The sequence below is a fragment of the Ornithorhynchus anatinus genome, chromosome 4, assembly GCF_004115215.2.
Source record: "Ornithorhynchus anatinus isolate Pmale09 chromosome 4, mOrnAna1.pri.v4, whole genome shotgun sequence".
NCBI lineage: Eukaryota > Metazoa > Chordata > Mammalia > Monotremata > Ornithorhynchidae > Ornithorhynchus > Ornithorhynchus anatinus.
Window position 1 is genome coordinate 62,261,650 of NC_041731.1, and position 27,436 is coordinate 62,289,085.

General features: G+C 41.4%; 1 protein-coding gene across 1 annotated transcript in view; it reads left to right on the forward strand.

The window, feature by feature from the left end:
• VPS13B (vacuolar protein sorting 13 homolog B) overlaps positions 1–27,436 on the forward strand; it is a 932,812-nt gene that overhangs the window by 724,017 nt on the left and 181,359 nt on the right. Inside the window, 1 exon segment of the mRNA XM_029063425.2 lies at positions 25,350–25,552. Coding sequence (XP_028919258.1) covers positions 25,350–25,552 — 203 coding nt within the window.

Sequence of the window (27,436 nt, forward strand, 5' to 3'; positions counted from 1 at the left end):
TTCATAATGAATGGGGTGGTAGAGTAATGAGGTCGCAAACTGTTTCCACTACAAAAGCCTCAAACCTTTCTTTCCTCCCTGTGGCAAAAGGTTATTTTTCTTCTTCTGTGGCCCAGGCATGAAGCCTTGAGCTTTCTGCAGTTTTTCATGAGCAGGGGAAGAGGGTCACAGGTGAGAATGCAGTTTTTAATCACATAAACTTCTTCGCTACTGTAAAAATTCAGGGCAAAATGCCAGGAATTTCACACCCAAAGGATTGTAAGAGGGAAAGCAGTTTATTTGGGTGGGAGGGCTTGAGAGTCAGACTCTTGCCTTATGGTTATGTTTGATTAGTTGGCTCCTAAAAATTATGGGCTCTATCAACACTAACTGGGAATTAGACAGATCTAACCAGTTGGTACCACCATTTAAGAGATAAAAGAAAATGGTTAGTGGCTGAGAAATGTGGGTTTCAAGCCAAGGAAGGTAATTTATTGCTTTCTCATCAGAAATGATTGTGGCCCTGCCAGCTGAAGGCATACCTTTATTATTTTTTAAGTTAAAAATGAAATATGTAAGGTTTAAGGGGCGAGAAAGACTGAAACATTGGAGGATGAAGTTCTCAATTTACCCATAAATTGTAAGGCATAAGGGGTGGACTCATTCCATGTTTTTTCAGTTATATTTTTAATCTTAGCAGGGGAGGATTAAGACTCAAACTGAGTTGGAGTTGTTTAAATTCGCTGTTCATAATTCTAGGCAATTTTTTTTAAATCTTTGTTTTCCTTTACTATTTCAAGCTTGCCATTGTCCACGCTTCTTACCAGTGTCCATAAAATTATTTCTCAGTTGTAGACAGAAAGTTGCCAGATTCATCCTGTGACTCCCTTCAAATTTTCCCACTATTAGAAAAAGGCATTCCTTGAAGTGCAGTTTAAGTTCTAGAAACCTGTTGCTTCTAGCAGTTATATCTCTCAGTCTACCTCGATGCAGGTAAAGAGAGTATGGTTTTAAAGTTTAGCCCATTTTGCAAAACAAGTTTATAATGCTTATTTCCCCGCAAGCATTTTAAATTAAGCAAATTGAGATTTGCTTGAGGGTTAAATCCAAGCAAAATGAGATTTTCTCATTTAGTATGAGACACTTTCCTATCAGAAAGTAAAAGAGCACTGTTTAAGTAAAAATCCTTCATTCTATCTGTATAAAAAGGAAAATTCTTAGAAGAAAAAAATTGTCATTCAGCTGGATAATGAAGTACTGATTGTCTCTAAAAACTCATGTGAATAATTGTAATTGAGCGAATGTTACATAATTTTAAGGACTTAGATTTAACCCAGGACTAAAGTTGAAATGTGAAAAGTTTTAGGAAACATGCACACATTTCAAGGTGCTCCATACTTTTTTGAAAGGCCTTGCATTATAAGTGCTAATAAAATGATTCAAAATGCTTAAGCATTGTTGAAGATAAGGTATGTTCGGTGCTGCAAAATGCAGTAGGTCAGTTACAAATAGATTTTTAAGGGCTTGGAGCACTTTTTTTAAATGTTAGAGTTCTTCTGAATTTGTCTGAAACCTTTTCTAGTTATACCTTTTTTTTTTATAACATTTTGAAACTAAAACACAAATGCTTCACCGCGTCTTTGATTTTAGTCATACGACTATTATGGCCATCTGTAGCAGCTGCACTGTACAAATTATTTGCTGAACCAAATTGAGCACAGTGACAAAAGTAGTCATCTCAGATGTACTGCTAAAATAGAGAGAGGAAAAGGAGCAAGGCTTTTGTACAGTATAAGCCATCTGCTGTACAGATGTTACTGTATAGAATGACTTAAGATAAAATAATTGTAGAAAATGTTCATTAAAACCTCAACAATTTGCACTTGTTTACTTGAATCTGCATAACTCCCCAATGAGACAACACACTTGGGGTTTCTTTGGTTCTCACTCGCTTTCGCTTTGATCCTGTTTGATGTGCTGACTTTAATAAACACAGTCAGAAAACACTGTGCAAAAACATCATGGAAAAAACTACAAAGGAACAATTATAGCCGAAACTACTCTAATCCCTTACTTACGCAAGCTATTTTTAGTGAAATATGTTTTTTTACACATTTTATGTGACAATGTTATATAAACAGCATAAACGGCCTTCTTCCAGATGAGTTTTAATTTAGGAGCTGAAATTGATTTGTAATGCCGGAGGAATCTTGTGTGCTAAGTATTATTTAGGAAAACATAACTGGGAATGTGTTGTAAGCATGTTTCCGCATTTATGGAGGGTACAAGAAAAGCTTTGACCTTACCTCCTGACATTATTTTTTTTTTATCTTTAAGTTAACAAACAGTCATGAGCTCAAGGGGGCAGAAGGAAGGGAAAAATCATTTTCCCCCAAGATATTTGCAATAAAAAAGGCTTAAAAGCCTCCAGTTGCAGTATGTGGGTGTTGAGGGTGGAGGGAAGATGCTGTGTATGTAGATGTGGGCACTATTATTTATTTATATATATGTATATGTCTATACCTCTATATATGTGTGTGTGTGTGCGTATGTGTGTGCATATTTAATGAAACTTTAAAAAGTTAGGTGATGTGGCTGATGGATTTGGATTTTTTTAGCCCGTTCTAGCAAAAGAAAATGGAATGCTTGATGATACAACTCAGTTTTATTCTTCTTAACTTCCTGCTTCTTTCGATTGTAAAATGATGACTCTTTCAAGGGGATTTTTTTTTGTTTTTGCTATTTTCCTCATGAGGTTCTAATGTAAGCAGTGATTTATTAGAATGTTTCTCTTATTTCTGCTAGAATCCATTCATTCTAATTAAGTGGCATTCGTGTTCTGGTTCTAGTTGAGACAATGCTTAATTGTATAAATATTTGTGTACTATACTTCCTAGTTGTCTATGATCGTGTTATTATCCCTTAATTTTAATTTAATAAACATTTCAGTGGACAATTTTTGGGAAGATTCTAGTCTAGTTGTTCAGATTTAAAGAGTTGCACAATCATACCGAGTGACAATAATAGTAATAGTATTTGTTAAACAGTAACTTTGTGCCAAGACATATCATACAAAGCAGTGGGGTAGATGAGAAATAAGCAGGTCAAATGCAATCCCTGTCCCAGATGGGGCTTAGAGTCTTAGGGGGAAGGGGAACTGGTATTTAATCCATATTTGACATATGAGGAAACTGAGTAACAGAGAAATTAAGAGACTTGCCCGTAGTCACCTAGCAGTCAGGTGGCAGAAGAGAGATTAGACCCCAGGTCCCATGACTCTCAGGCTCATGCTCTTTCCACTAGGTTACACTACTTCTCAACATGTGACTAAAAGATAAACAGATTAGTATTTTGAACCAATTTGAACAGGTTATACGGCCAGAAATGCCTAGGTGAAATTTGTGAACTGGAGGCCCAGCCACAAGTGAAACCCACCCAGAAGATAGCAGCAGCTGGGTGAGATCTTGGGCTTAGTGGCCCTCGTCATTATGAACCTTGGCTCCTTCAGGGAGTTACTCCATGGACTGGTGAAATGCAAGACCTAATGGAATGAGCACAGGCTTGGAAGTCAGAGGACATGTTCTTATCCCAGCTCCACCACATGTCTGCTGTATGACCTCGGGCAAGCCACTTAACGTCTCTGTGCCTCAACTACCTCATCTCTGAAGTGGGGATAAGAGCATTAATCCAATGTGGGACAAGGGATTGTGTCCAACCTGATTAATTCACATCTACCCCAGTGCTTAGAACAGGGCTGGGCACATAATAAGCTGTTAATAATTACCATAATAATAATTATTATTATTAGCTCCACCACATGCTTGCTGTGTGACCTTAGGCACGTTACTTAATTTCTCTGTGCCTCGGTTTCTCTTCTGTAAAATGGGAATTCAATAACTGTACTCCCTCCCACTTAGATGGTAAGCCCCATGTGGGACCTGATGATCTTGTGTCTACCGCAGTGCTTAGTACAGTGCTTGGTACATAGTAAGCACTTAATAAATGCCACTATTATCATCATGATTATGATTATTCCAGTGTTTAGTGCTGTAAAATGGCAGCTCAACTGACCATTTTCATTATGTTGATAGCTCCTACGTGCACAAGACAGGGAAAGTGTTCGATGAGCTTGTTGCAGACCCGAAAGTTCATTCATTCATTCATTCATTCAGTTATATTTTTAAGCACTTACTGTGTGCAGAGCACTGTACTGAGTGCTTGGGAAAATACAATACAACAATAAACAGTGCCTTTCCTGCCCACAGTGAGCTCACAGTCTAGTTCTTGGTGAAATCTCATTCTCCCATCTCAGGATGGCAGCTTACTGTCATCAAGGCTGGGAAAAACTAGAAGAATCCACTCTCTTGGCCTTTGGGTAAGGGACTTTTCATCTATGCAGAAAGCAGTAGGTCGAGTTCTTCTTAGGGAAAGAGCTGTGGTTTAAATAACTTTCACTACGCCATTCTCTGTTGTCCAGATGTACTTATCTTTGCATGTAAACAAAAAAAGTGAAAAAAGTTTTACCACGTAATTTCTCATGTGAAAAATGTCTATCGTCATGTTAACCAAATCCAGGACCAGTTAAAAAAAAGTACATATGTAAAGGGCTTAAAATCTTCTTTTATGTGTATCAAAAAAAATGAGATCGGGCTATTAATTAGTGCGACACTGAACTCGGACTTTTCATACCATAGCTAACTGGCTCTCCTGAGAAAACTCTGCTAAGGCGTTGTCATAGCTTTTGGATGCTGTAGAGATGCAAGTTAGCCTGAGGGGAAATAAAACATTAAATTAGATATGACTACCTAAAATAATATGCAGCAATAACAAACCATTTACAACACCCAAAAGGCCTTTGTTAACTTTCAGGAAGAAATATCAGCTCTTTCCAACACTTGAACAATAGGAAATTAAGTCCTTGTCAGAAAAAAGCCAGAGGACAAACTCAAGGTTTAAATGGCCACTGAGGATTGAGGTGGAAGTGTGGCTTGTAGACAGCTATTCAAATCACGAAGAAACCTTAACGAATATTGGGTGTGGGCATAGGAGTCCTGTCAGTTTTGACGCTCTGTCCCAAGTAGCTTAAACCCAACACTCAAGAAAGGTGAAGACCTCATCAGGTCTGTAACATCTGGGATTTTATTTGTCATTTTGGCATACCCTGCAAGCGCAAAAGAAAGAGTAAAAGGGGATTATCCTGACAATGAAATGAGTTACTGAATCTTGTGATAATGAAAAGCAGAAGAATTCTAATGCCTTTCTATAGTCCCCGAGGTGGAGGTGCGTTTATAGTTTTGCAGAAGTAAAATGTAGGAGGGAAGAACAGATGGCCTAAACTCCATGAAACAAGACACCACCTAATCCCAGGCCCGAGTACCCCTATTAATCCTGATCAGATTCCCTACCAATACTTTATAACAGAGTTCAGAGTTGCTACTGATGAACTGGCATGTCCATTTTTTTTCCCCCTTCAATTACAAATTAACTGTAGTTTTCTGCTTGAAGAACGCAAACATTTTCCGAATGTGCGCGATCGCTTAAAACTTAAGTTGCATCCAGAGATTCGATTAGGAGCCTCTACAAACTGGATGGGATCCAAATGGAACTGAGTCAGATTCCTCAAAGTTTATTCAAAACAGTCTCCAATATCACCTCCGCTAAGATGGGAACTGTCCCTTTGTTATATAAATGTAGGTTCTTGAGGCTGCAGTGCACTTCCTTTGACCTCTCCTTGCAGGAGACCCATTTGTGTTGGAAATAATAGTAATAATATAATGTTGGTATTTGTTAAGTGCTTACTATGTGCAGAGCATTGTTCTAAGCACTGGGGAAGATACAGGGTAATCAGGTTGTCCCATGTGAGGCTCACAGTCTTTCTCCCCATTTTACAGTTGAGGGAACTGAGGCACAGAGAGTTAAGTGACTTGCCAACGGTCACACAAATGACAAGGGGCAGAGTCAGGATTTGAACCCATGACCTCTGAATCCCAAGCCCGGGCTCAGTATGGAAATGCTGATTTTTCTGGTCCCAAGATTAATATTAATAGTAATAATGGTATTTGTTAAGGTCTTACTGGGTGCCAAGGACTCTTCTAAGCACTGGGGTAGATTCAAGGTAATCATGTTGTCCCACAGGGGGCTCACAGTCTTAATCCCCATTTTACAGATGAGGTAACTGAGGCACCGAGAAGTTAAGTGGCTTGCCCAAGATCACACAGCAGACAAGTGCTGGAGCCAGGATTAGAACTCATGTCTTCTGACTCCCAAGCCTGTGCTCTTGCCACTAGGCCACGCTTCTCCCACCGTGATACATAGTCAGTGAATCCTGTTACTAGCAATCATAATCCTCTAGATTGTGAACTATTTGAGAGCAAGAAACGCAATTACTGCCTCTATTTTATTATATGCTGCCAGGCACATAGTACGGTGCTCTGATTGTACCTGATGCGTATCTCTAGTTGAAATATACCACATGAAGCCAAAAGGATGTCGTCTCCTGAGCTACAAAACAAAGGCTCAAGAGACAATGATAATAGAAAATATGTGATCAAAGTAATACTCATACTTTGAATTTGTTCAGCTCCCTCATTTTTTTGTATTATTTCACTTTGTCCTCAGAATCTCACTGTGAGGTGCCTGCAGGAAGATACGTTATCACCATTTTGTACGTAAGGAATCCAAATCCCGTGCTTCAAAATCCCTCAGTAGGCCATTTCGTCAAGTTTGGTGTAGAACCTTAGGATTTAGGTCTCTGGCCTGTCAGACTTCTGTACTCTGCACTAGATAGTGCTACCTTGAATATCATATGTTTATGTTTCTTCTGTACCTGAATCTCATAACAGACTGAAAGTGAGCAGACATCCTGTACTGACTGGGCCAATCCCCAAATTCACGCCTTTTCTACCGCTCCAAAAACGGTTAGTGAGACGCAAGTGTCTTGCCTGGCATAAATCAGCAGCAGTCAGTCAATCGGTCATATTTATTGAGCTCTTACTGTGTACAAAGCATTGTATTAAGCGCTTGCGATAGTACAGTACAACAGTAAATGGACACGTTCCCACAGTGAGCTTACAGTCTAGAGACCTTAAACTGCAGAAATAGAGCAGATAACCAGGCGTCAAGAGAATGTAAAAGAAAAGTCATAATAATTGTGGTATTCGTTAAGCGATTATGTGCCATACACTACTGAGCGCTGGGGTAGATACAAGCAAATCAGGTTGGACACAGTCCCTGTCCCATACGGGGCTCGCGATCTCAATCCCCATTTTGCAGATGAGGTAACTGAGTCACAGAGAAGTGAAATGACTTGCCCACGGTCACACAGCAGACGAGCGGCAGAGTTGGGATTAGAACCCATGACCTAATGACTCCCAGGCCCATGCTCCATCCACCACGCATTGCTGCTTATTGCCGTCTGATGCGGATTCAACCACTGCCGCCTCTGCCACGGCCTCTGCTTCCACTTCACCAGCTTCTCCTTGGAGTTTCTTTTCCTTCCACCCTCTGAGGACTGTTTTTAGATCAGCCTTGGTGGGAATTTAGAGGAGCAGACCGTGAAAGCAGCAGTGGTGGCCAATTATGCTGAGGTCTAGGGTTAGACACCCACAGTTTCTCTTTCATAACTAGCTCCCATAATTTCTCTCTGTTCTCTGCCACAGACTTTCACCTCGTCTTGTGTTTTTGTAAGTATCTGTGAGTTGTGTAAATGGTTTCTTTTGTTATTTTTTGGAGAGTGGCTGAGGAGTGACATTCCTGCCTACGTGCATTTTTCTGTTTCTCTCTTGTGTATCTCTTTTCTATGCTGACCACCTCCTTCCCGTCACCCCCAGCATCATCGATCACTGCCTCCACTCTCGTAGCTGCCATGTTCCGAGAAGCAGCGTGGCTCGGTGGAAAGAGCACGGGCTCTGCCACTTGTCTGCTGTGTGACTTCGGGGAAGTCACTTCACTTCTCCATGCTTCAGTTACCGATCTCATGTATAAAATGGGGATTAAGACTGTGAGCCCCATGTGTGACAAACTGATTACCTTGTATCCCCTCCAGCGCTTAGAAGAGTGCTTGGCACATAGTAAGCACTTAAATACCATCATCATCATCATCATCATCATCACTTTGAGTTGCAGAGAAGTGCTTCGTAGAGTGCTTTGCTCACAGTAAGCGTGCAAATGAATACAATTGAATGAATGAAAATGGGGTCAGTTTTACTGGTTGTTATAACCACTTCTTCAGACTTCTCTACCTACTAACTTGTTGAAGGCAGGGAACGTGTCTGCCAACTCTGTTATATTGGACTCTCCCAAGTGTTTTGTTCAGACCTCTGCACACAGTAAGCATTCAAATAGAATTGATTGTTTATGGTATTCAGAGCTTATCGTAATCATATACAATAGGTACAAAGTCTGGTAGAGTTTTTGAATTGCCCAGGTATAATTGATTCATTCAATTGTATTTATTGAGCACTGCTGTGTGCAGAGCACTGTACTAAGTGCTTGGGAGAGTGCAACATAACAATAAACAGACTCATTCTCTGCCCTATTGTGAAAGGTGGGGTTTTCTCATTTTACCCCATTGTGGGAGCATTATTCTCAATATATGTTTTCGGGCAACATTATATAATGGTTAGGATTTTTCACAACAGGCTTCTTTCATGCAATTCAGGGAACCTCCCGGAAACTGTAAGCTCCTTGGAAGCAGAGATCAGAGCGCATGAATTGTGCTTTCCAAGTGCTCCGCACACAGTAAGCACTCAATAAATATGATTAAATGAATCTACCAACTCTGTTGAACTGTTCTTTCCCAAGCGCTTAGTACAGTGCTTTGCCTGCAATAAGCACTCAATAAATCTTCTTGATTGATGGAATCCCTGCTGCAGTCATTCCACAAATGCTGGAAAAATAGGAATTTTCTAATAAACAACTAGTTTTGATATCAGGGAACCTCCCGGAAACTGTAAGCTCCTTGGGAGCAGAGATCAGAGCGCAGGAATTGTGCTTTCCAAGTGCTTCGCACACAGTAAGCACTCAATAAATATGATTAAATGAATCTACCAACTCTGTTGTACTGTTCTTTCCCAAGCGCTTAGTACAGTAATTTGCCCGCAATAAGCACTCAATAAATCTTCTTGATTGATGGAATCCCTACTGCAGTCATTTCACAAATGCTGGAAAAATAGGAATTTTTTAATAAACAACTAGTTTTGATATCAGGGCAATCTAGCGTGCTGAATTATAGTGAACATGGTGTACCTGCCCAGCTTTTCGTTGAGGGAGATGAGCTCATCGCAGATAGATAACCATCTCTGACTTTTCTTCTGATTCATCACTGACCTGAACTCCATTTGAACCTTGTTAGACACAAAACAAACAGGATTCCTGGGCTAAGCTATAAAATATAATTAAGCCCTTTTGAAATGATGTGTAAAAGAACATTGCTCTCTCCACCCCCCCACCCTCCAACTTATAACCACTACCACCACCACAACCAATAAAGTTAAATCAAGCTCTGCCTGTAATGGATTAAAATAATAAATGTTCCTGGATTTCAGTGTTTGAAGTACTTGAAGAAAGCAGGCTCCCAGCAGCCCGAGTAGCCGACTGCAGGAGGGACATTTATTAATGACAAGTTCAAGGATTTGGCCTGTTTAAGATCATTACTTTCTGTTTACCGTGTGTTACACATCCCTTGTATTATTGCACAGCCCATATGTGTCCGTATGCAATAATGAAAAGCTCTTTTTCAGCAGAAGAATTGTTAATTGTGTAAATATGGTTCTCTGGGGAAATATGAAGCTTCACGAGGCTCCGTTCCCATGTAATGAGAAATCCAGTGCAGGCATTGTTCGCTTTCAACTAAATCCATCTTAGAATCTTGTCTTTTGCTAGATCGATTCCGCTTCTTATTGCTACTGGTCACCACCAAATTTAGCCTCCAAGCTACAGTCTGTTGAAGGAACATTTACCGTAATGTTTAGTAGTTGCAGGACATTGTTTGTGCCTGCCCACGGGTGCCCTGTACATTCACTAAGTTTATAGGAAGCCGAACGAAGCAGTACCAGTGAAGCCATTTATATCCGCTTGAGACACATTAACAGTGTTTCAGAATTTGAGAGGAAATGGCGTAGTCTCCAGTAGCAAAGGTTAGGTACCAACACCCTCCTTTCCTTACTGCTTCTCCTTTGCATTTAATCTTCAGCTACCGGGAATTGAGATGGGCTGGGATGATAGCCCTCTCTGCCTCCAAAACAACTTTCACATCAGCAAGCGTCCCTCCTGGGATAGAGGAGTTTTGGCGGTCCACCTCTGAAACATTACTTCAGGGATAGCCTGTCTCAAATTGAAAAATCCCTCTCTATCTCTGCCTGTCTCTCTTTTTCAGTCTCTCTCTCTCTCTCCCTCCCTCGCTCCCTCCTTCAAAGTCAATTTTGGCACTGGATGGTGAAGCCTGCGTGACTTTGACTCACAGATCTTTTGTATTGATTGGTGATGAATACTGTTGGGAGTATGGAGGGCGAGTCCTTAAAAAAGTTGGGTGCCTAAATGAAGCAGATATCTCTAATTTTTGATCCCTATTTATAAGTACTGTGGAAGTCATGTAAGCATCAGCTCATGGTCTGGGAGTGTTTTTCCAGCACTGACTGTTGAAACTGTTTTGAAAGAGTTCTGTTTGCATTGTTTGCACTGATCCTCTATTCAAGTAAATGACACTCAAAACTTCATCATTTCCCCGTATAATTGAATTAACCAACTCTTATGCACTGTCATTCATCTGAGAAACTTTTCAGAACTTTGTAAATACAGTTGTTTACTGTTATTTCTTTCCCCTCAGCCAGTGCCATTCACTTTTCACTGAGCCTGCTTAAGATTGCCAATAAAAGTTCTCGTTTCCTACTTCATAGTAAAAGCCAATCTGCTGTCTTCATTTTACCCTCAAACAGATCCAACTGTTTGGAGAAAGAATGAGGAAAAACCCTTTGGTAATTTCCTTTTTTTCCGGATTTTAGAATGTTTAAGAGGCCAAAGAAATAGTTTATGGGGACCAAGGGTAAAAAAAATCCCACGGACGCTTCACCTTTCATGAGCTATACTTCTTCCTTCACGTGTAGCCAGGGTGGATAAAAGCTTCCCACTGCCACCTGTTCTGTATAATATGTCTTTAAACGTGGGATTCCTGCGAGGTCTGTCTTATTGGTTCAACTTGTAGCCTGGAATTTGCATCTGTATTTTTATTTTATCATAACGATTTGGTTCATTACACCGGATCTCACACAACCTGACCACCTTAGGATACAATGCTCTTGAAAGGAGTGAATTTAATTTTGCTCTTTAGATATTTGCACTCTGCCTCTGACTTGTTTCAAGTATTGTTCTTGAGTGCTTCAGATAAATCAAGCAAGGGTGTTTAAAATATAAAATATAATAAATCTTAACTTCAAAAGTGAATAGGATATGCTCATGTATTGGAGATTTTTTTTTCTTTATTGTAGAGGCATCCCGAGCCATAACTGCTATGTAAATCAGCTTCTGGATCATATCTCTATCACGGGCTTGCAGATTTTCAAGTAGTCTTAGATTATTTCCAGCTGTATAAAAAAAGTACCTGGATACGCCTTGCTAGCATATGTCATCGTAGTATAATCTTCCTAATGATATACAGAAGCTTGATTTGAAATTGCATTTTGCTCAATCAGCATGGCAAAGGAAAGGAGCATTACTAACTGGCCTCACTATGTAGGGTTGGCAGCATTTTGTAAACAATGGCCAAAGCAAGTGGTTCACATTTATTCCTCTCCTGAAGAAGTATTTTAAAAGCCATGAAACTATTTGTTCCTTGAATCAAATTGTTTTGCTCTCTGAAAACCATGTCAATATGCAGGAAGTATTAATCCGAGCCAAGCAGGATGATTTGTGTTTTTCACACCAGTTATTTGTGACGATCTCTCGTTTCTGTATGTTGCTGCAGCAAGATCAGTGTCAGTGTCGACTGTGATTTAATTTCCTTGAAATTGCAGGCAGAATTCTACCAGAGGTGTTCATGAAACCATCTGGCAGAAAGGTATTGTCTAAGCGGAGAGAGGAGAAAGATGATGCTACCTTGTTCCTGCTTTTTAATTCCATGTGGTGGCTAGCAACCCTGGGTCCTTCTCATTCCCGGGCCTGGGTTCTTTCCACTAGGCTATGGTGTCTCTTGATTCTATAATCTTCCCAAAGCTTCTGCTGTCCGCCACTGTCTTGGGCTAGGCTTGGTCTGTCTCCTCTGGTTATCTGCCATCAGACACGGGGTTGCAGAGGGATGGATGGTGGACATCCCACTTCTGACATGTACATTTTCCCTCTCTAGACTGTAAGCTCACTGTCAGCAGGGAATGTATCTGCTTATTAATAATAATGATGGTATTTGTTAAGTGCTTACTATGTGCCAAGCACTGTTCTAAGCACTGGGATAGATACAAGGTAATCAGATTGTCCCATGTGGGGCTCACAGACTTAATCCCCATTTTACAGATGAGGTAACTGATGCACAGAGAAGTTAACTGATTTGCCCAAAGTCACACAGCTGATAAGTGGCAGAGCTGGGATTAGAACCCACGACCTCTGACTCCCAAGCCTGTGCTCTTGTGACTAGGTCATACGTTCCCAAACCCTCCATACAGTGCCCTGTACACAGTAAGTGCACAATAAATAAGAATGAGTGAATGAATGAATGCATTTAGTTGCCTCCAAGATATTTCTTTGCACTCTTTTTTAAGGACAAGGGGAGCTCTTTGGTCACAGCAGTCGTGATTTTCTACTAGGTGGAATAGCATGTTTAAAAGTGCAGCAGAATACTTGTCTAAAGCTCATAAATCAAGCAGTGGTATTTATTGGGCACTCAGAGTGTACAGGGCACTGTACTAAGCTCTTGGGAGAGTTCAGCGCATTTAAATTGGTAGACATGATCCGTGCCCTCAAGGTCCTTCCAGTCTAGATGGGGAGACAGATATTAAAATAAATTGAAATTAGAGCTAGGTGAAATGGCAGAATCTATGGATGTGTACATAAGTGCCATGGGGCTGGGGATGGATATCAAGTGCTTAAGGGATGCAGATCTGAATGTGTAGGGAACACAGAAGGGAAAGTTAAGAGGGAAAATGAGGGCTTAAGTCAGGGAAGATCCCTTGGAGGAGATGTTGATTTTAGTAGGACTTTAAAGGTGGAGAGTCTTTCCAATTTGAAGAAGAAGAGAGTTCCAGGCCAGAGGGGAGGATGTGGGTAAGTGTCAGCCTGAATCATAGTCGTCAGAGTTGTCATCTGGGGTGCCGAAGTGTTTGTTCTCCTATCAAAAGTTTCCAGTTTACATGAACTTTATGCTGAGTACTGGCTTCAGTCATTTGATTAAATATGGAATGATTGATAGAATAACATTAATTTCAATCCAAAGAGGGTATATGGAATCTGTCCGTAAAGGGGAAAAAGTATGAAAAAGGTACTCTGTAGGCCAACTTCTAACCAAGGGGGAAAAGTATTAATAACCCTGGAAGGTTTTTTTTGTGGGAAATTGTGGATAATGGTTTATATGGACATATGTACATATGTGTACAGATGTCATCCCTCCTTAGGTCATCATCTCCAAGTGCCCTGATTAGTTTGGAAATGACCCCAGGAAGTGATATGCTGGGAAGTTCAGAACAAACCTGGTGGCCCTCCTCTTTCTAGTCTCCTGAAAGATGCCAGCCAAACCAAGTTTTAGTTCAGTTTCCTAGGAAAGATCTACTTTGGGTTGAAGTGGCCAGAGTGGTGGCCATATTTTCAGTAAAGCAGTAGTGACAGAGCAAGATAATAAAATAATAATGTTGGTATTTGTTAAGCGCTTATGTGCAGAGCACTATTCTAAGTGCTGGGGCAGATACAGGGTCTTCAGGTTGTCCCACGTGAGGCTCACAGTTAATCCCCATTTTACAGATGAGGTAACTGAGGCACAGAGAAGTTAAGTGACTTGCCCACAATCACACAGCTGACAGTGGCAGAGCTCGGATTCGAACTCATGACATCTAACTCCCATGTCCAGGCTCTTTCCACTAAGCCACGCTGCTTCTCAAGATAAGAGATAAGATCTCAAGATAAAAGATGCCCATGCCTCCGCTTTCTTTTGAACATCCATGTTTTTCTGGGACTCTGTGTCCTGCTGTCTCTCTGACTGCCCTGCCCCTTCATCTAATAGTAGTATCATTACCGAGGAGCTTCTGTGTGCAGAACACCGTTCTAGGTGCTGGAAAGAAATACCCGGGTGAAAATTAGACATGGCGCCTTACTCCCAAAGGGCTCACAATCTATGGGGTGTTTGGGGTGGCGGGGAGAAAGATGGAAGGACAGCAATCATCACTAGACATGTCAGCATCATTGGCACAACAGTGTATCTCTTACCTATTCCTTCTTCCTCTTTTAAATAATAATAATGATGGTATTTGTTAAGCGCTTACTATGTGCCAAACACTGTTCTAAGAGCTGAGCACTCTTCTTCGAGTCCCCTGAGGGCCAGGGATCGTGTCCACTTTCCACCTGTGTATTTTTCCCATTATATATTTTCCCAGTGCTCTGCACGCAGTAAACACTTACTACTACGAAAACAATACCAAAGCCAATGACACATCCAACAGGAGCAAAGTGATCTGGTGGAGAGAGCCACAGGCCTGGGAGGCAGAGGATCTGGGTTCTAATCCTGACTTCACCACTCGTCTTCTGTGTGACCTTGGGCAAGTCACTAAACTTCTGTGGGCCTCAGTTACCTCATCTGTAAAATGGGGGTTAAGACTGTGAGCCCCATATAGGACAGTGCCTGGCACATAGTAAGTGATTTACTAATACTCTATAATTTATATGATAATATAGAAATATATTTGTGTGTGTGTGTATAATATAGATTGTTTTGTCTCTCCTAACTGCTTGTGCTGCTTATGAGAAGCAGCATGGCTCAGTGTAAAGAGCACGGGCTTGGGAGTCAGAGGTCATGGGTTCGAATCCCTGCTCTGCCACTTAGCTGTGTGACTATGGGCAAGTCACTTCACTTCTCTGTGCCTCACCTGTAAAATGGGGATTAAGATTGTGAGCCTCACATGGAACAACCTGATTACTCTGTATCTACCCCAGTGCTTAGAACAGTGCTCTGCACATAGTAAGCGCTTAAATACCAACATTATTATTATTATCATTATTATATATCTCACTATGTCTCTGTCCCATTCATCTGTGCCACACTTGCAACTTTTGCTTGTTTTCTGTAAATGGCAATCCTCTGAAATTCAGCAGCATATCTTTTACTTACCTTAGATATTAGACATACCATGTTTTGGGAAAAAGATCTAGAACGAGCAAAACATTTTTCTTTGGTTTTATTTTTGTAACATAAAAATATTCAAAAACAGAGATAAAGATCTGCTGTCAGTGCTGAAATTTATAGTTTGGATGAATTTTTCTTCCTTTATGAACTCCACTGTATACCCTGGAGGAGCTTGGTTCTACCATTCTCTCCCAGGAGTGCTACTACTACTACTTCTTCTACTTCTTCCCAAACTTGCTCGGAACCACTTCTCTTCCTAGACTGTGGAAGAGGCCAAAAGGTAATGTTTGGTTGGAAAGTCCTGATGCACATGTGCAGAAGTTTCTGATCTTTAGCCAGGCTTCTTACTGTTAATAGACTAAATGAAAAGATCCCCTTTTTTTATCCTACCTTTACTCTCAGCTACTCGAAATGGGGCAAGCAAAGAAAGCTGAATTGAGCCGCCATTAGTGACCTACATACAACTCTGTGTGAGATGGTAGATGATGGGTTTGCTACTGTTTTAATGAATTGTACATCCCCTTGATTCTATTTATTGCTATTGTTTTTGTCCGTCTGTCTCCCCCGATTAGACTGTAAGCCCGTCAGTGGGCAGGGACTGTCTCTATCTGTTGCCGATTTGTACATTCCAAGCACTTAGTACAGTGCTCTGCACATAATAAGCGCTCAATAAATGCTATTGAATGAATGAATGAATGAAATTCTTATTATTATTATTATCATTGGTATTATTATTATTAAGAAGAAGAATCAGTTGTATTGAGGATTTACTATGTGCAGAGCATTGTACTAAGCACTTAGAGAGTACAGCAGAATTACCAAATATGTTCTCCCTGCCCATAGTTAGCAATAATAATAACAATGTTTTTGTGAAGGGCTTACTATGTTCCAAGCACTGGGATAGATACAAGATAATCACATCAGTTGCAGTTCCTGTCTCACTTGGAGCTCACAGTTTAAGCGGGAGGGAAGACGGTATTTAATCCCCATTTTACTGATGAAGAAATTGAGGCCAGAGAAGTGTAGTGACTTGCCCAAGATCACAAAGCGAGCAAGTGGCAGAGCCAGTATTAGATCCCTGGCCCTCATGTTTTCCTCTAGGCAAATCAATAAATCAGTTGTATTTATTGAGCACTCACTGTGCCACGCTGCTTCTTGTGGGATTTGAAGGAAGGTTAATGGGAAATGAAGAAACAAGGTTAACATCTTTAGGGTTATTCATTTTCCCATTAAGTCTGGTTAATTCTCTGGTTCCCTACCTAGACTGTAAACTCACCGTGGGCAGGGACTGTGTCTGTTATATTGTTATATTGTACTGTCCCAAATACTTAATACAGTGCTCTGCACACAGTAAGGCCTCAATAAATAGGATTGATTGATACAGCCGAAAGATCATGGCAGCATGTTTTGGACATTCATTCATTCATTCAATAGTATTTATTGAGCGCTTACTAAGTGCAGAGCACTGTACTAAGCACTTGGAATATACAAATCGGTAACAGACAGAGACAGTCCCTGCCCTTTGACGGGCTTACAGTCTAATCGGGGGTGGCAGACAGACAAGAACAATAGCAATAAATAGAATCAAGGGGATGAACATCTCATTTACAAAATAAACAGGGTAATGAAAATATATACAGTAGAGTGGATGAGTACAGTGTCAAGGGCAGGGGAAGGGAGAGGGGGAGGAGCAGAGGGAAAAGGGGGCAAAAGAGGGCTTAGCTGAGAAGAGGTGAAGGAGGGGTAGAGGGAGCAGAGGGAAAAGGGGAGCTCAGTCTGGGAAGGCCTCTTGGAGGAGGTGAGCTTTAAGTAGGGTTTTGAAGAGGGGAAGAGAATTAGTTTGGCGGAGGTGAGGAGAGACGGCATTCCAGGACCGCGGGAGGACGTGGCCCAGGGGTCGACGGCGGGATAGGCGAGAACGGGGGACGGTGAGGAAGTGGGCAGCAGAGGAGCGGAGTGTGCGGGGCAGGCAGTGGAAAGAGAGAAGGGAGGAGAGGTAGGAAGGGGCAAGGTGATGGACAGCCTCGAAGCCTAGAGTGAGAAGTTTTTGTTTTGTGTGGAGGTTGATAGGTAACCATTGGAGGTTTTTAAGAAGGGGAGTGACATGCCCACAGCGTTTCTGCAGGAAGATGAGCCGGGCAGCAGAGTGAAGAATAGACTGGAGCGGGGAGAGACAGGAGGAAGGGAGATGAGAGAGCAGGCTGACACAGTAATCTATCCGGGATATTACGAGAGCCCGTAACAATAAGATAGTCATTTGGGTGGAGAGGAAAGGGCGAATCTTGGCGATATTATAAAGGTGAGACCGGCAGGTTTTGGTGAAGGATCGGATGTGTGGGGTGAATGAGAGAGCCGAGTCAAAGATGACACTGAGGTTGCGGGCCTGAGAGATCGGAAGGATGGTCATACCATCCACGGTGATAGGGAAGTCAAGGAGAGGACAGGGCTTGGAAAGGAAGATGAAGAGCTCAGTTTTGGCCATGTTGAGTTTTAGGTGGCAGGCAGACATCCAGGTAGAGATGCCTTGGAGGCAGGAGGAGATATGACCCTGAAGGGAGGGGGAGAGGACAGGGACAGAGATGTAGATCTGCGTGTCATCTGCATAGAGATGATAGTTGAAGCCGTGTGAGCGGATGAGTTCGCCGAGGGAGTGCGTATAGATGGAGAACAGAAGAGGGCCGAGAACTGACCCTTGAGGAACCCCAACAGTTAGAGGAGGGGAGGGAGAGGAGGTGCCCGCGAAGGAGACCGAGAATGACTGGCCAGGGAGATAAGAGGAGAATCGGGAGAGGACGAAGTCCGTGAAGCCAAGGTGAGATAAGGTGTGGAGGAGGAGGGGATGGTCGACAGTGTCAAAGGCAGCTGAGAGGTCAAGGAGGATTAGAATAGAGTAGGAGCCATTGGATTTGGCAAGAAGGAGGTCATGGGTGACCTTAGAGAGAGCAGTCTCGGACATCCAGAACCAATCTAGCAAACTGCATCAGGAAAATATAAAGTAATTCAAAACTAGTTTGATATTACTCATATTCTTATGCTATCTATGGCCTTTGCCAAAACATTGCAACTGTCTTTTAGCATTAATAATTATTTTTAGTAATTTTGTTCCTTTTAAAATCTATTGGGCAAGTTATTTTTAAGATAATGCTTGCAAATCAAAGTTATTCCGGGATTTTTGTACTTTTGTCAATGTGAATGCCTAGTATTATTCATAGGGGAGAAATTACTGGAGTCATGGGAGCATTATGTTATTTTTGCAGCTGTTCATTTTATTAGTGAAAATTTGCCAAAGAACATGGCTTTGTTAACTAACAGGTTTGAAATGCAGGAGTATTTTGGATTATTAGCATCATTAAAATTATTTTGAGGAAGTAGTAGCATTTATTGAGCACCCATTTGGCACAGTGTACTTACTAGGTGCTCAGAGAGTACAGAATAATAAAATGACTCATTCCACCATATCCACAGGAAACTTGAACTCTTTATCGGGGGAGACAAACATAAAAATATTTACACTACTGTCAAAGTAAGTTAATCGAGCAGACATCTATGCACAAGTGCTCATGAGGGTATAAATAAATTCATAAATTCAAAAACATAATAGATAAGACCATGGACCGAGGAGTCAGAAGAACTTGGGTTTTAATCCCGGCTACACCACATGTCTGCTGTGTGACCTTGGGCAAGTCTTTTAACTTTTCTGTGCCACGGTTGCCTCATTTGTAACTTGGGGATTCAGACTGTGAGCCCTATGTGGGACGTGGACTGTGTCCACCTTGATTAGCGTGTTTCTACCCCAGTGCTTAGTGCAATGTCTGGCACAATATTAGCACTCAACAAATAGCATTAAAAAAAAAAGTGCTAGAAATAGCTGAAGGGATGATACAGTTCAGGCTGCTGAGAAACTAATGAGGGAAAACTTTCTGGAGGAGGTGGGATTTTAGTAGGGATTTCAATGTGAGAAGGATTTAGGGATAATAATAATAATGATGGTATTTGCTAAGTGTTTACTATGTAGAAAGCACTGTTCTAAGCGCTGGGGTAGATACAAGGTAGTCAGGTTGTTCCACGTGGGGCTCACAGTCTTAATCCCTATTTTACAGATGAGGGAACTGGGGCACAGAGAAGTGAAGTGACTTGCCCAAGGTCACACAGCAGACAAGTAGCGGAGCCGAGATTAGAACCCACGTCCTCTGACTCCCAAGCTCGGGTTCTTTCCACTAACCCACGGGTCTGTCTGACATAGGAGGGAGGAGTTCCAAGTGCGAGTGAGGGCATGGAGGCGAGAGAGTCAAAAGCAAAGTTCAGGTAGCAGTTTGGCTTGGGAGGAAGAAAGTCAGTGAGTTGGGGAAGAGTGGGTGAATAAAGGTGAAGAGGAGCCAGAGGGTGAATAATATAATTATGTGATTTGTTAAGTGCTTACTATATGCCAGGCACTGTACTAAGTGCTGGGGAAGAGACCTGAAGCCGATTAGGAGTGTGTGCTTGATGTGGAGAGATGCTGAAAGTCAGGAACAGTTTTCAGGAGAGATATGGGATGAGCAGTGCTTCAGTAAGACGATTTTCCAAGGTATTGGAGGGATGTAAGCACTCAGTATGATTGAATGAATGAATGAATGAAAGAGGCCTAATTTATTAGAATTCAATAAATACTTGCAGCTCTGGGTTAGAAATTTCCTTTATGGTTATCCAGATTGCAAAGCATTTGTTTATTTCTCTGGGGTAAATGTGACTTTCATAGAGGAATATGTGTCACTGGGATGCCATTTAATACTTTGATGTTGCAGGGAACAATATAATGCCTGAGTGATGTGCAAAAGTTACCAAACCTTTCCACAGCGTCCGATGTGCTCCAAGTAAATTAAAGTAGGGCACTGTTGGATGAACTTTAGGTTGAGGGGTGGGAGACCTAATGCATATACAGAATAACTTTTAAAATCCAAATTCCAGTAAATAATTCTACAAAACTGAGATTTTCTCTATGCTTGTTGCTATCCATTATCATTATTATTATTATTATTATGTGCCGTCGAGTCGTTTCCGATTCATAGCATCTCCATGGATATACTTTCTCCAGGACGTACTGCCCTCTGCCATAATCCTCAACCTTTCTATTAGTTCTTCCGTTATCATTGTTATGGTCTTCGTTGTTACGGTCTCTATACATCTAGCTCCTGGTGTGCTTCTTCCACGTTTTCCATGGACTTTTCCTAGCATTAGCGTCTTGTCCAGATAATTAATCTTCCTGATTGTGTCCAAAATATGCTAATATAAATTGAATCATTTGGCCTTCCAAAGACCACTTTGGTTTAATTTGCTCCAAAATCCATGTGTTTGTCTTTCCGTCAGTCCATAGTAGTCTCAGTCCATTCATGGTTGCTATTCATAGATGTCCTTAAATTCACCATAACACCGGAAAGGTTATCTGAATCCACTGGAGAAGATAATACCTCAAGCCAACCACCAGGAGAGATCTATGAAATTATAGATATCATTGCTCCGGGCGTAACAGATTTATCATCCACGTATGGGAAATTCATTCTTTTTTCTAATCTTCTATTACATTAAAAGCCTGTTTCCTCTAGATGCTTCCTCCATAGAGATGGAAGAACTTGTCAGTGCCCACCTTGTTGACTTGTACTAGAAGAGAGTTTTTAAATTTCCTGAAGTTTCTTCTAGTAGTAATAGTATTTATTAAGCACTTACTGTGTGCAGAGCAATGTATTAAATGCTGGGAAACAGATGGGAATTAGTCACGAATTCTGTCCCTTGAGGGGCTCACAGTCTATGAATATAGGAAGGAGAGTGAACTGGGGCAGGCACACTGGGAGCAGTGAAACAATAAAATGTGAAAACAAAGAAAGAGACAAGGACTCACACAGGATGCAGTAATAAAAACAAAAGTCAGTCTTCTTCATTCAATTCAATTGTATTTATTTAGTACTTACTGTGTGCGAAGTACTACAATCTCTCTAACTAGACCATTATGACTACAATACTTGAACTTATTGTCCAAATTCATCATTTCATTGTTGATCCCTGTATCATCTCCCTTTTCTTTCTGTCCTCTTAAAATATGGAGACCAAAATTATGTTTTATTTTGTCAGGACCTAATTCTGGCCATTACATATCAAGCTCCTTGAAAACATCTCAAACTGATGTTTTCTTTTGAATAACTTAAATTGCCCACTTTGTTAAAAAGCCCACTACGATGAAGTGAGAAGGATTTAGGAATAATAATAATAATAATGATGGTATTTGCTAAGCGTTTACTATGTGCAAAGCACTGTTCTAAGCGCTGGAGTAGATACAAGGTAATCAGGTTGTCCCATGGGGGGCTCGGTCTTAATCCCCATTTTACTGATGAGGTAACTAAAGCACAGAGAAGTGAAGTGACTTGCCCAAGGTCACACAGCAGACAAGTGGTGGAGTGGGGATTAGAACCCACGTCCTCTGACTCCCAAGCTCGGGCTCTTTCCACTAATTCATTCATTCAATAGTATTTATTGAGCGCTTACTATGTGCAGAGCACTGTACTAAGCGCTTGGAATGAACAAGTCGGCAACAGATAGAGACAGTCCCTGCCGTTTGACGGGCTTACAGTCTAATCGGGGGAGACAGACAGACGAGAACAATGGCAATAAATAGAGTCACTAAGTCACTAAGAGTCACTTAGAGTCACTAAGCCATAGGTCTGTCTGACATAGCTGGTCATTTGACACTATTACATAGCTGGTCATTTCCAGTTACCCAGTGCCATTAATTTTTTATCCCCAAGTGATCTAAGGCACCTGACTGAAGTTGCCACTTCTCGTTGGGGCCTCCAGTCTCTGAATGAAGGCGTGGGTTTGAATCCCCCTTTTAACATTTCTTTTGAGAAGCAGCGTGGCCTAGTGGATAGAGGACAGGCCTGAGAGTCATAAAGACCTGGGTTCTAATCGCGGCTCTGCCAGTTGTCTGCTGGGTCACCTTGAGTAAGTCACTTCATTCATTCATTCAATAGTATTTTCTTCACTTCACTTCTCTGTGCCTCAGTTACCTCATCTGGAAAATGGGGATTGAGGCTGTGAGCCCCCATGTGGCCCCATGTCCAACCCGATTTGCTTGTATACATCCCACAGTGCCTGGCACATACTGTTAACTTAAAAAACACTAGAATTACTATTATCATTATTGCCTGGGAACTCGTTGTGGGCAGGTAACACATCTACCAATTCTGTTGTATTGTACTCTCCTAAGCATTTAGAACAGTGCTCTGCACACACTAAGCACGCAATAGGATTGATTGATTCATTGACTGGTGTCCCTGTAGCAATCCAATTTTTCAAGCTCCCTTACAATTATATGCTTATCCTCTCAGTTGTGAGAAATCTGCCTAGCTTGATCTCATCCACAAACTCACCCCATTGTGTGTATCATTTACATATTACCAACTTGATTCTCCCTTGTTTTGAAGGACACATTAACTCAGGTCCAAGGGGTTATTGTGTCAGTAAAAATCAAATGAAGAAAGAAAACTACCACCTGGAATTTGTGCTTTCCCAAGCACTTAGTACAGTGCCCTCCACAGAGTAAGCCCTCAATAAATACTTTTGGTTGATTTATATTTCCAAAGAACTGCCACTTGAGAGACCTCATTTTTCTTCCTTTCATTATTCCAATGAACTGCAGAGGGTATAGGAACACATGCAAACTCTTGGAAAAAAAGAAAACCATCAAGTGCCCTTTGAATGCAGGAATCATGAAAATCATCATTATAGCCAGCAGTTGTCTTCCACTATCAAAACGTTTTGATCAAAGAAGAATAGTAGTGAAAGTATTTTATTAAGTGCTTAATTTGGCACCGTTGTGGGCAGGGAACATCTCTACCAATTCTGTTGTGTTGTATTCTCTCATCCAGTTGTTACAGTGCTCTGCACACCGTAAGCGCTTAATAAATTCCATCGATAATGATGATGATGTGCAGAGGCCTGTACTAAGTGCTGGGAAAGAATGCACAGATGGGAATCAGAATGTTTGTTAGGCATTAGTGCAGACTTTTTTTTCCCCAAGCATGTGAGAAGAAGTGTGACCTAGCGTAAAGAATACTGACCTGGGAGTCAGAGGACCTGGGTTCTAATCCCAGCTCTGCCACTTTTTTATAATTTTTTTCTTGCATTTGTTAAGCATTTCCTATATGCCAGACACTGTACTAAGCACTGGGGTAGATACAAACTAGTCAGGTTGGACACAGTCCATGTCCCACATGGGGCTCACAGTCTTAATCCCCACTTTACAGATGAGGGAACCGTGGCCCAGAGAAGTCAGGTGACTTGCTCAAGATCACAGAGCTGACAAGTGGTAGAGTGGGGATTTGAACCCAGGTCTTTCTAACTCCCAGGCCCATGCTCCATCCACTAGGCCATGCTGCTTCTCGTCTTGCCCACTTGTCTGCCGTGTGACCTTGGGCAAATGACTTGTCTTCTCTGTGTCTCAGTTATCTCTGCAAAATGAGGATTAAGACAGTGATTCCTGTGTGAGACTGGGACTATGCCCAACCCAATTACCTTATATTTACTATAGTGCTTAGTATAGTGCCTGACACATAGTAAGTGCTTTCAAATACCCAAATGCCATACAAAGAAAAGAAAGGATAATCGAAGTTCTTTGTTGTTTTAACAGTGGTATTTGTTAAGTGCTGACTATTTGCCAAGCACTATACTTAGCGAAGGGGTGGATACTTCTCTGTGCCTCAGTGACCTCATCTGGAAAATGGGGATTAACTGTGAGCCTCACATGGGACAACCTGATGACCCTATATCTCCCGCAGCGTTTAGAACAGTGTTCTGCATATAGTAAGCGCTTAACAAATACCAACATTATTATTATTATTATACAAGTAAATCAGGTTGAACAGAGTCTCTGTCCTCCGTGGAGCACAGTCTCAATCCCCATTTTTACAGATGAGGTAACTGAGGCAAAGAGAAGTGAATTGATTTGCCCAAGATCACACAGCAGACAAATGGCAGAACAGGGATTAGAACCCATGACCTTCCCCATGCTTTATCCACTACGCCGTGCTGCTTCTTTTTCATTACCTAGAGAAGCATTGTCCATGTACTGGACGGGGAACCAAGTTAGAGGACAATGTCTCCCAGCACAGATTTGAACATTTACAGCCCTACAATACATTTTAACATCTGTATGTGGTGAGCCTTAGGTGTTTTTTAATCTTTCATCTTTTGCAAGGATCAGATTTCATTAGAAAAATAAATGCCACGGGCATTACAAACTCTATCTGGTGAAATTCAATATTCACAATGACAATTCACAATTTGAGCTGTACAGGGAGAAAAAAGTTAACCCAGTCCTCTGGATTTTGCATCTAGATATATTTTAAAGAATATCATTAGTTTTATGAAATGGTTTTGATCTGCACTACTAGGTTAAGTTCAAAAGAGAAGTTAAACTTTTAAGTATATCCTTTTCTGAATGTGTCTACTTTGAACTATAACATATACTTGCTCTCATAAATTTAACCTTCCACTATCTATTTTTAAGGCTTTGTAAACTTCAGGTAGTTATGATGTGAGAAGTTTGGATCAAACCAACCTTCGTAGAAACACATGTTGAATATTTTGAGGTGCCGTGACTGTTTTGAATTGCAGATTTTATAACATCTCTTTTTAGTGTCGGCCCTGCTACTCTAAGCTATTGAAAAGAGAATAATAATCTTGAGAAAGTAAACATAAACCAGAAATTAACCCTAAGAAATTGTTACCTTCTATAAGGTTAGATGACTAATTTTAGTCTTTGCAAATTTCTCTGAAGAAATCCACAAGTCAATGAAAATGTTTCTACCATTAAAGTGAAATTATTAATGTTTGTGAAACTCATCATGTTTTGGCTTGGTACTTTGTGAAGAATATCCATGAAGTAGTCCTATTCCATAGAGTGCATTTGAGTATTTTAGAAAAACAGTTTAAAAAGGACCAAAGGAAAGGACCGAAGCCAAGAAATTGACAAAACATGACCATCTCTCTTCTTAAAGTTTTACCTGCTTTGTATTCTCTTTTTCAGGTGTAATTCTTGGATCATCATTTCTACTTGCCATAAATGACTTTCTCCTTAAAACAAGCCTCAAGGACAGAAGCAGAGTTCTGATCGGTCCCTTCTGTGGAACTGCCAACCTTGAAGCAAAATGGTGTAAGCATAGTGGCAATCCAGGTCCAGACCAAACCATTCCCAAAGTACATATTGATGTACGAGGAGGCCTCATACAGGTTTGTATCACTTCTCTGTGGTTTTCGTAGTCCATGAATTCCTGCTCCTTCTTTTGAAATGGTTTATTGAATAATGGAGCATAGTTTGGTGGAGAAATTTATTAGGTTAAAATTATTTTTTCAATTCCAGGCAAGTAAACTGTCCTAAACATAGTGGTAGTGATAATAATAATAACAATGGTATTTGTTAAGTGCTTACTATGTGCCAGGTACTGTACTGAGCACCAGGGTGGATACAAGCAAATCAGGTTGGACACAGTCCCTGTCCTGCATAAGGCTCACAGTCTTAATCCCCATTTTACAGTTGAGGGAAACAGAGGCACAGAGAAGTGAAATGACTTCCCCAAGGTCACACAGTGGACGAGTGGCAGAGCTGCTGTTAGAATCTATGACCTTCTGACTCCCAGGCATATGCTCTATCCATTGGTTGATGCTGCTTCTCCAGTGGAATTTATTGAATGCCCACTCAGTGTTTGGCATTGTATGAAGGGATAATAATACTTCTGGTATTTCTTAAGCACTTACTGTGTGTCAGGCACTGTACTAAATGTTGAGGTGGATTCAAGCAAATCAGGTTGGGCATAGTACCTCTCCCATGTGGGGTTTAAAGTCTCAATCCCCATTTTACAGATGAGGTAACTGAGACACAAAGACTTGAAGTGATTTGCCCAAGGCCACATAGAAGACAAGTGGCAAAGTCAAGATTAGAACCCGTGACCTGACTCCCAGGCCTGTGCTTTATCCAGGCTTGGTAGAGTACAGCAGTCATAAGATACTCGTCTCCCACCCTCCAGGAAGTTTTCAGTCTAATGAATGAATACACAAAAAATTAATTTACAGATAGTAAAATCAGGAAGAAGAGAAAGGACAAAGTAGGAAGCAGTATAAACATAGCTGAACAATTAACTGTGTACAGACAAATAAAACTATATGAATAAATAAAAGTATGGATGCTAGATATAGGAATAAAATACTCAAAATACTTTCCATTAGCATGGCCTAATGGAAGGAGCATGGGTCTGGGAGTCAGAGGACCTGGCTTCAAATCCCAGATTCACACTTGTCTACTGTGTGACTTTAGGCAAGCAGCTTAGCTTCCCTGTGCCTCAGTTCCCACATCTGCAAAATGGGGACTCAATACCTGTTCTCCCTCCTACTTAGATTGTGAGCCCCATGTAGGACTCAATTATCTTGTCTCTATCCCAGTGTTTAGTACAGTGATTGACACTTAGAGCCTAACAAATACCACTATTATTATTAAGTATATACTAATTACTTAATATACTTAATATTAAGTATTATTAAGTATATACTGATACCACGATATGGTATCATTATTATTGTTATTCTGTAATTCACCCCACACATCCTATCCGTTACCAAGACCTGCCGGTTTCACCTCTACAATATCGCCAAGATCCGCCCTTTCCTCTCCACCCAAACGGCTACCTTACTATTACGGGCTCTCGTTATATCCCGGCTAGACTACTGTGTCAGCCTTCTCTCTGACCTCCCTTCCTCCTCTCTCGCCCCGCTCCGGTCTATTCTTCACTCCGCTGCCCGGCTCATCTTCCTGCAGAAACGATCTGGGCATGTCACTCCCCTTCTTAAACAACTCCAGTGGTTGCCTATCGACCTCCGCTCCAAACAAAAACTCCTCACTCTAGGCTTCAAGGCTCTCCATCACCTTGCCCCTTCCTACCTCTCCTCCCTTCTCTCTTTCTACCGCCCACCCCGCACGCTCCGCTCCTCTGCCGCCCACCTCCTCGCCGTCCCTCGGTCTCGCCTATCCCGCCGTCGACCCCTGGGTCACGTCCTCCCGCGGTCCTGGAACGCCCTCCCTCCTCACCTCCGCCAAACTGATTCTCTTTCCCTCTTCAAAAC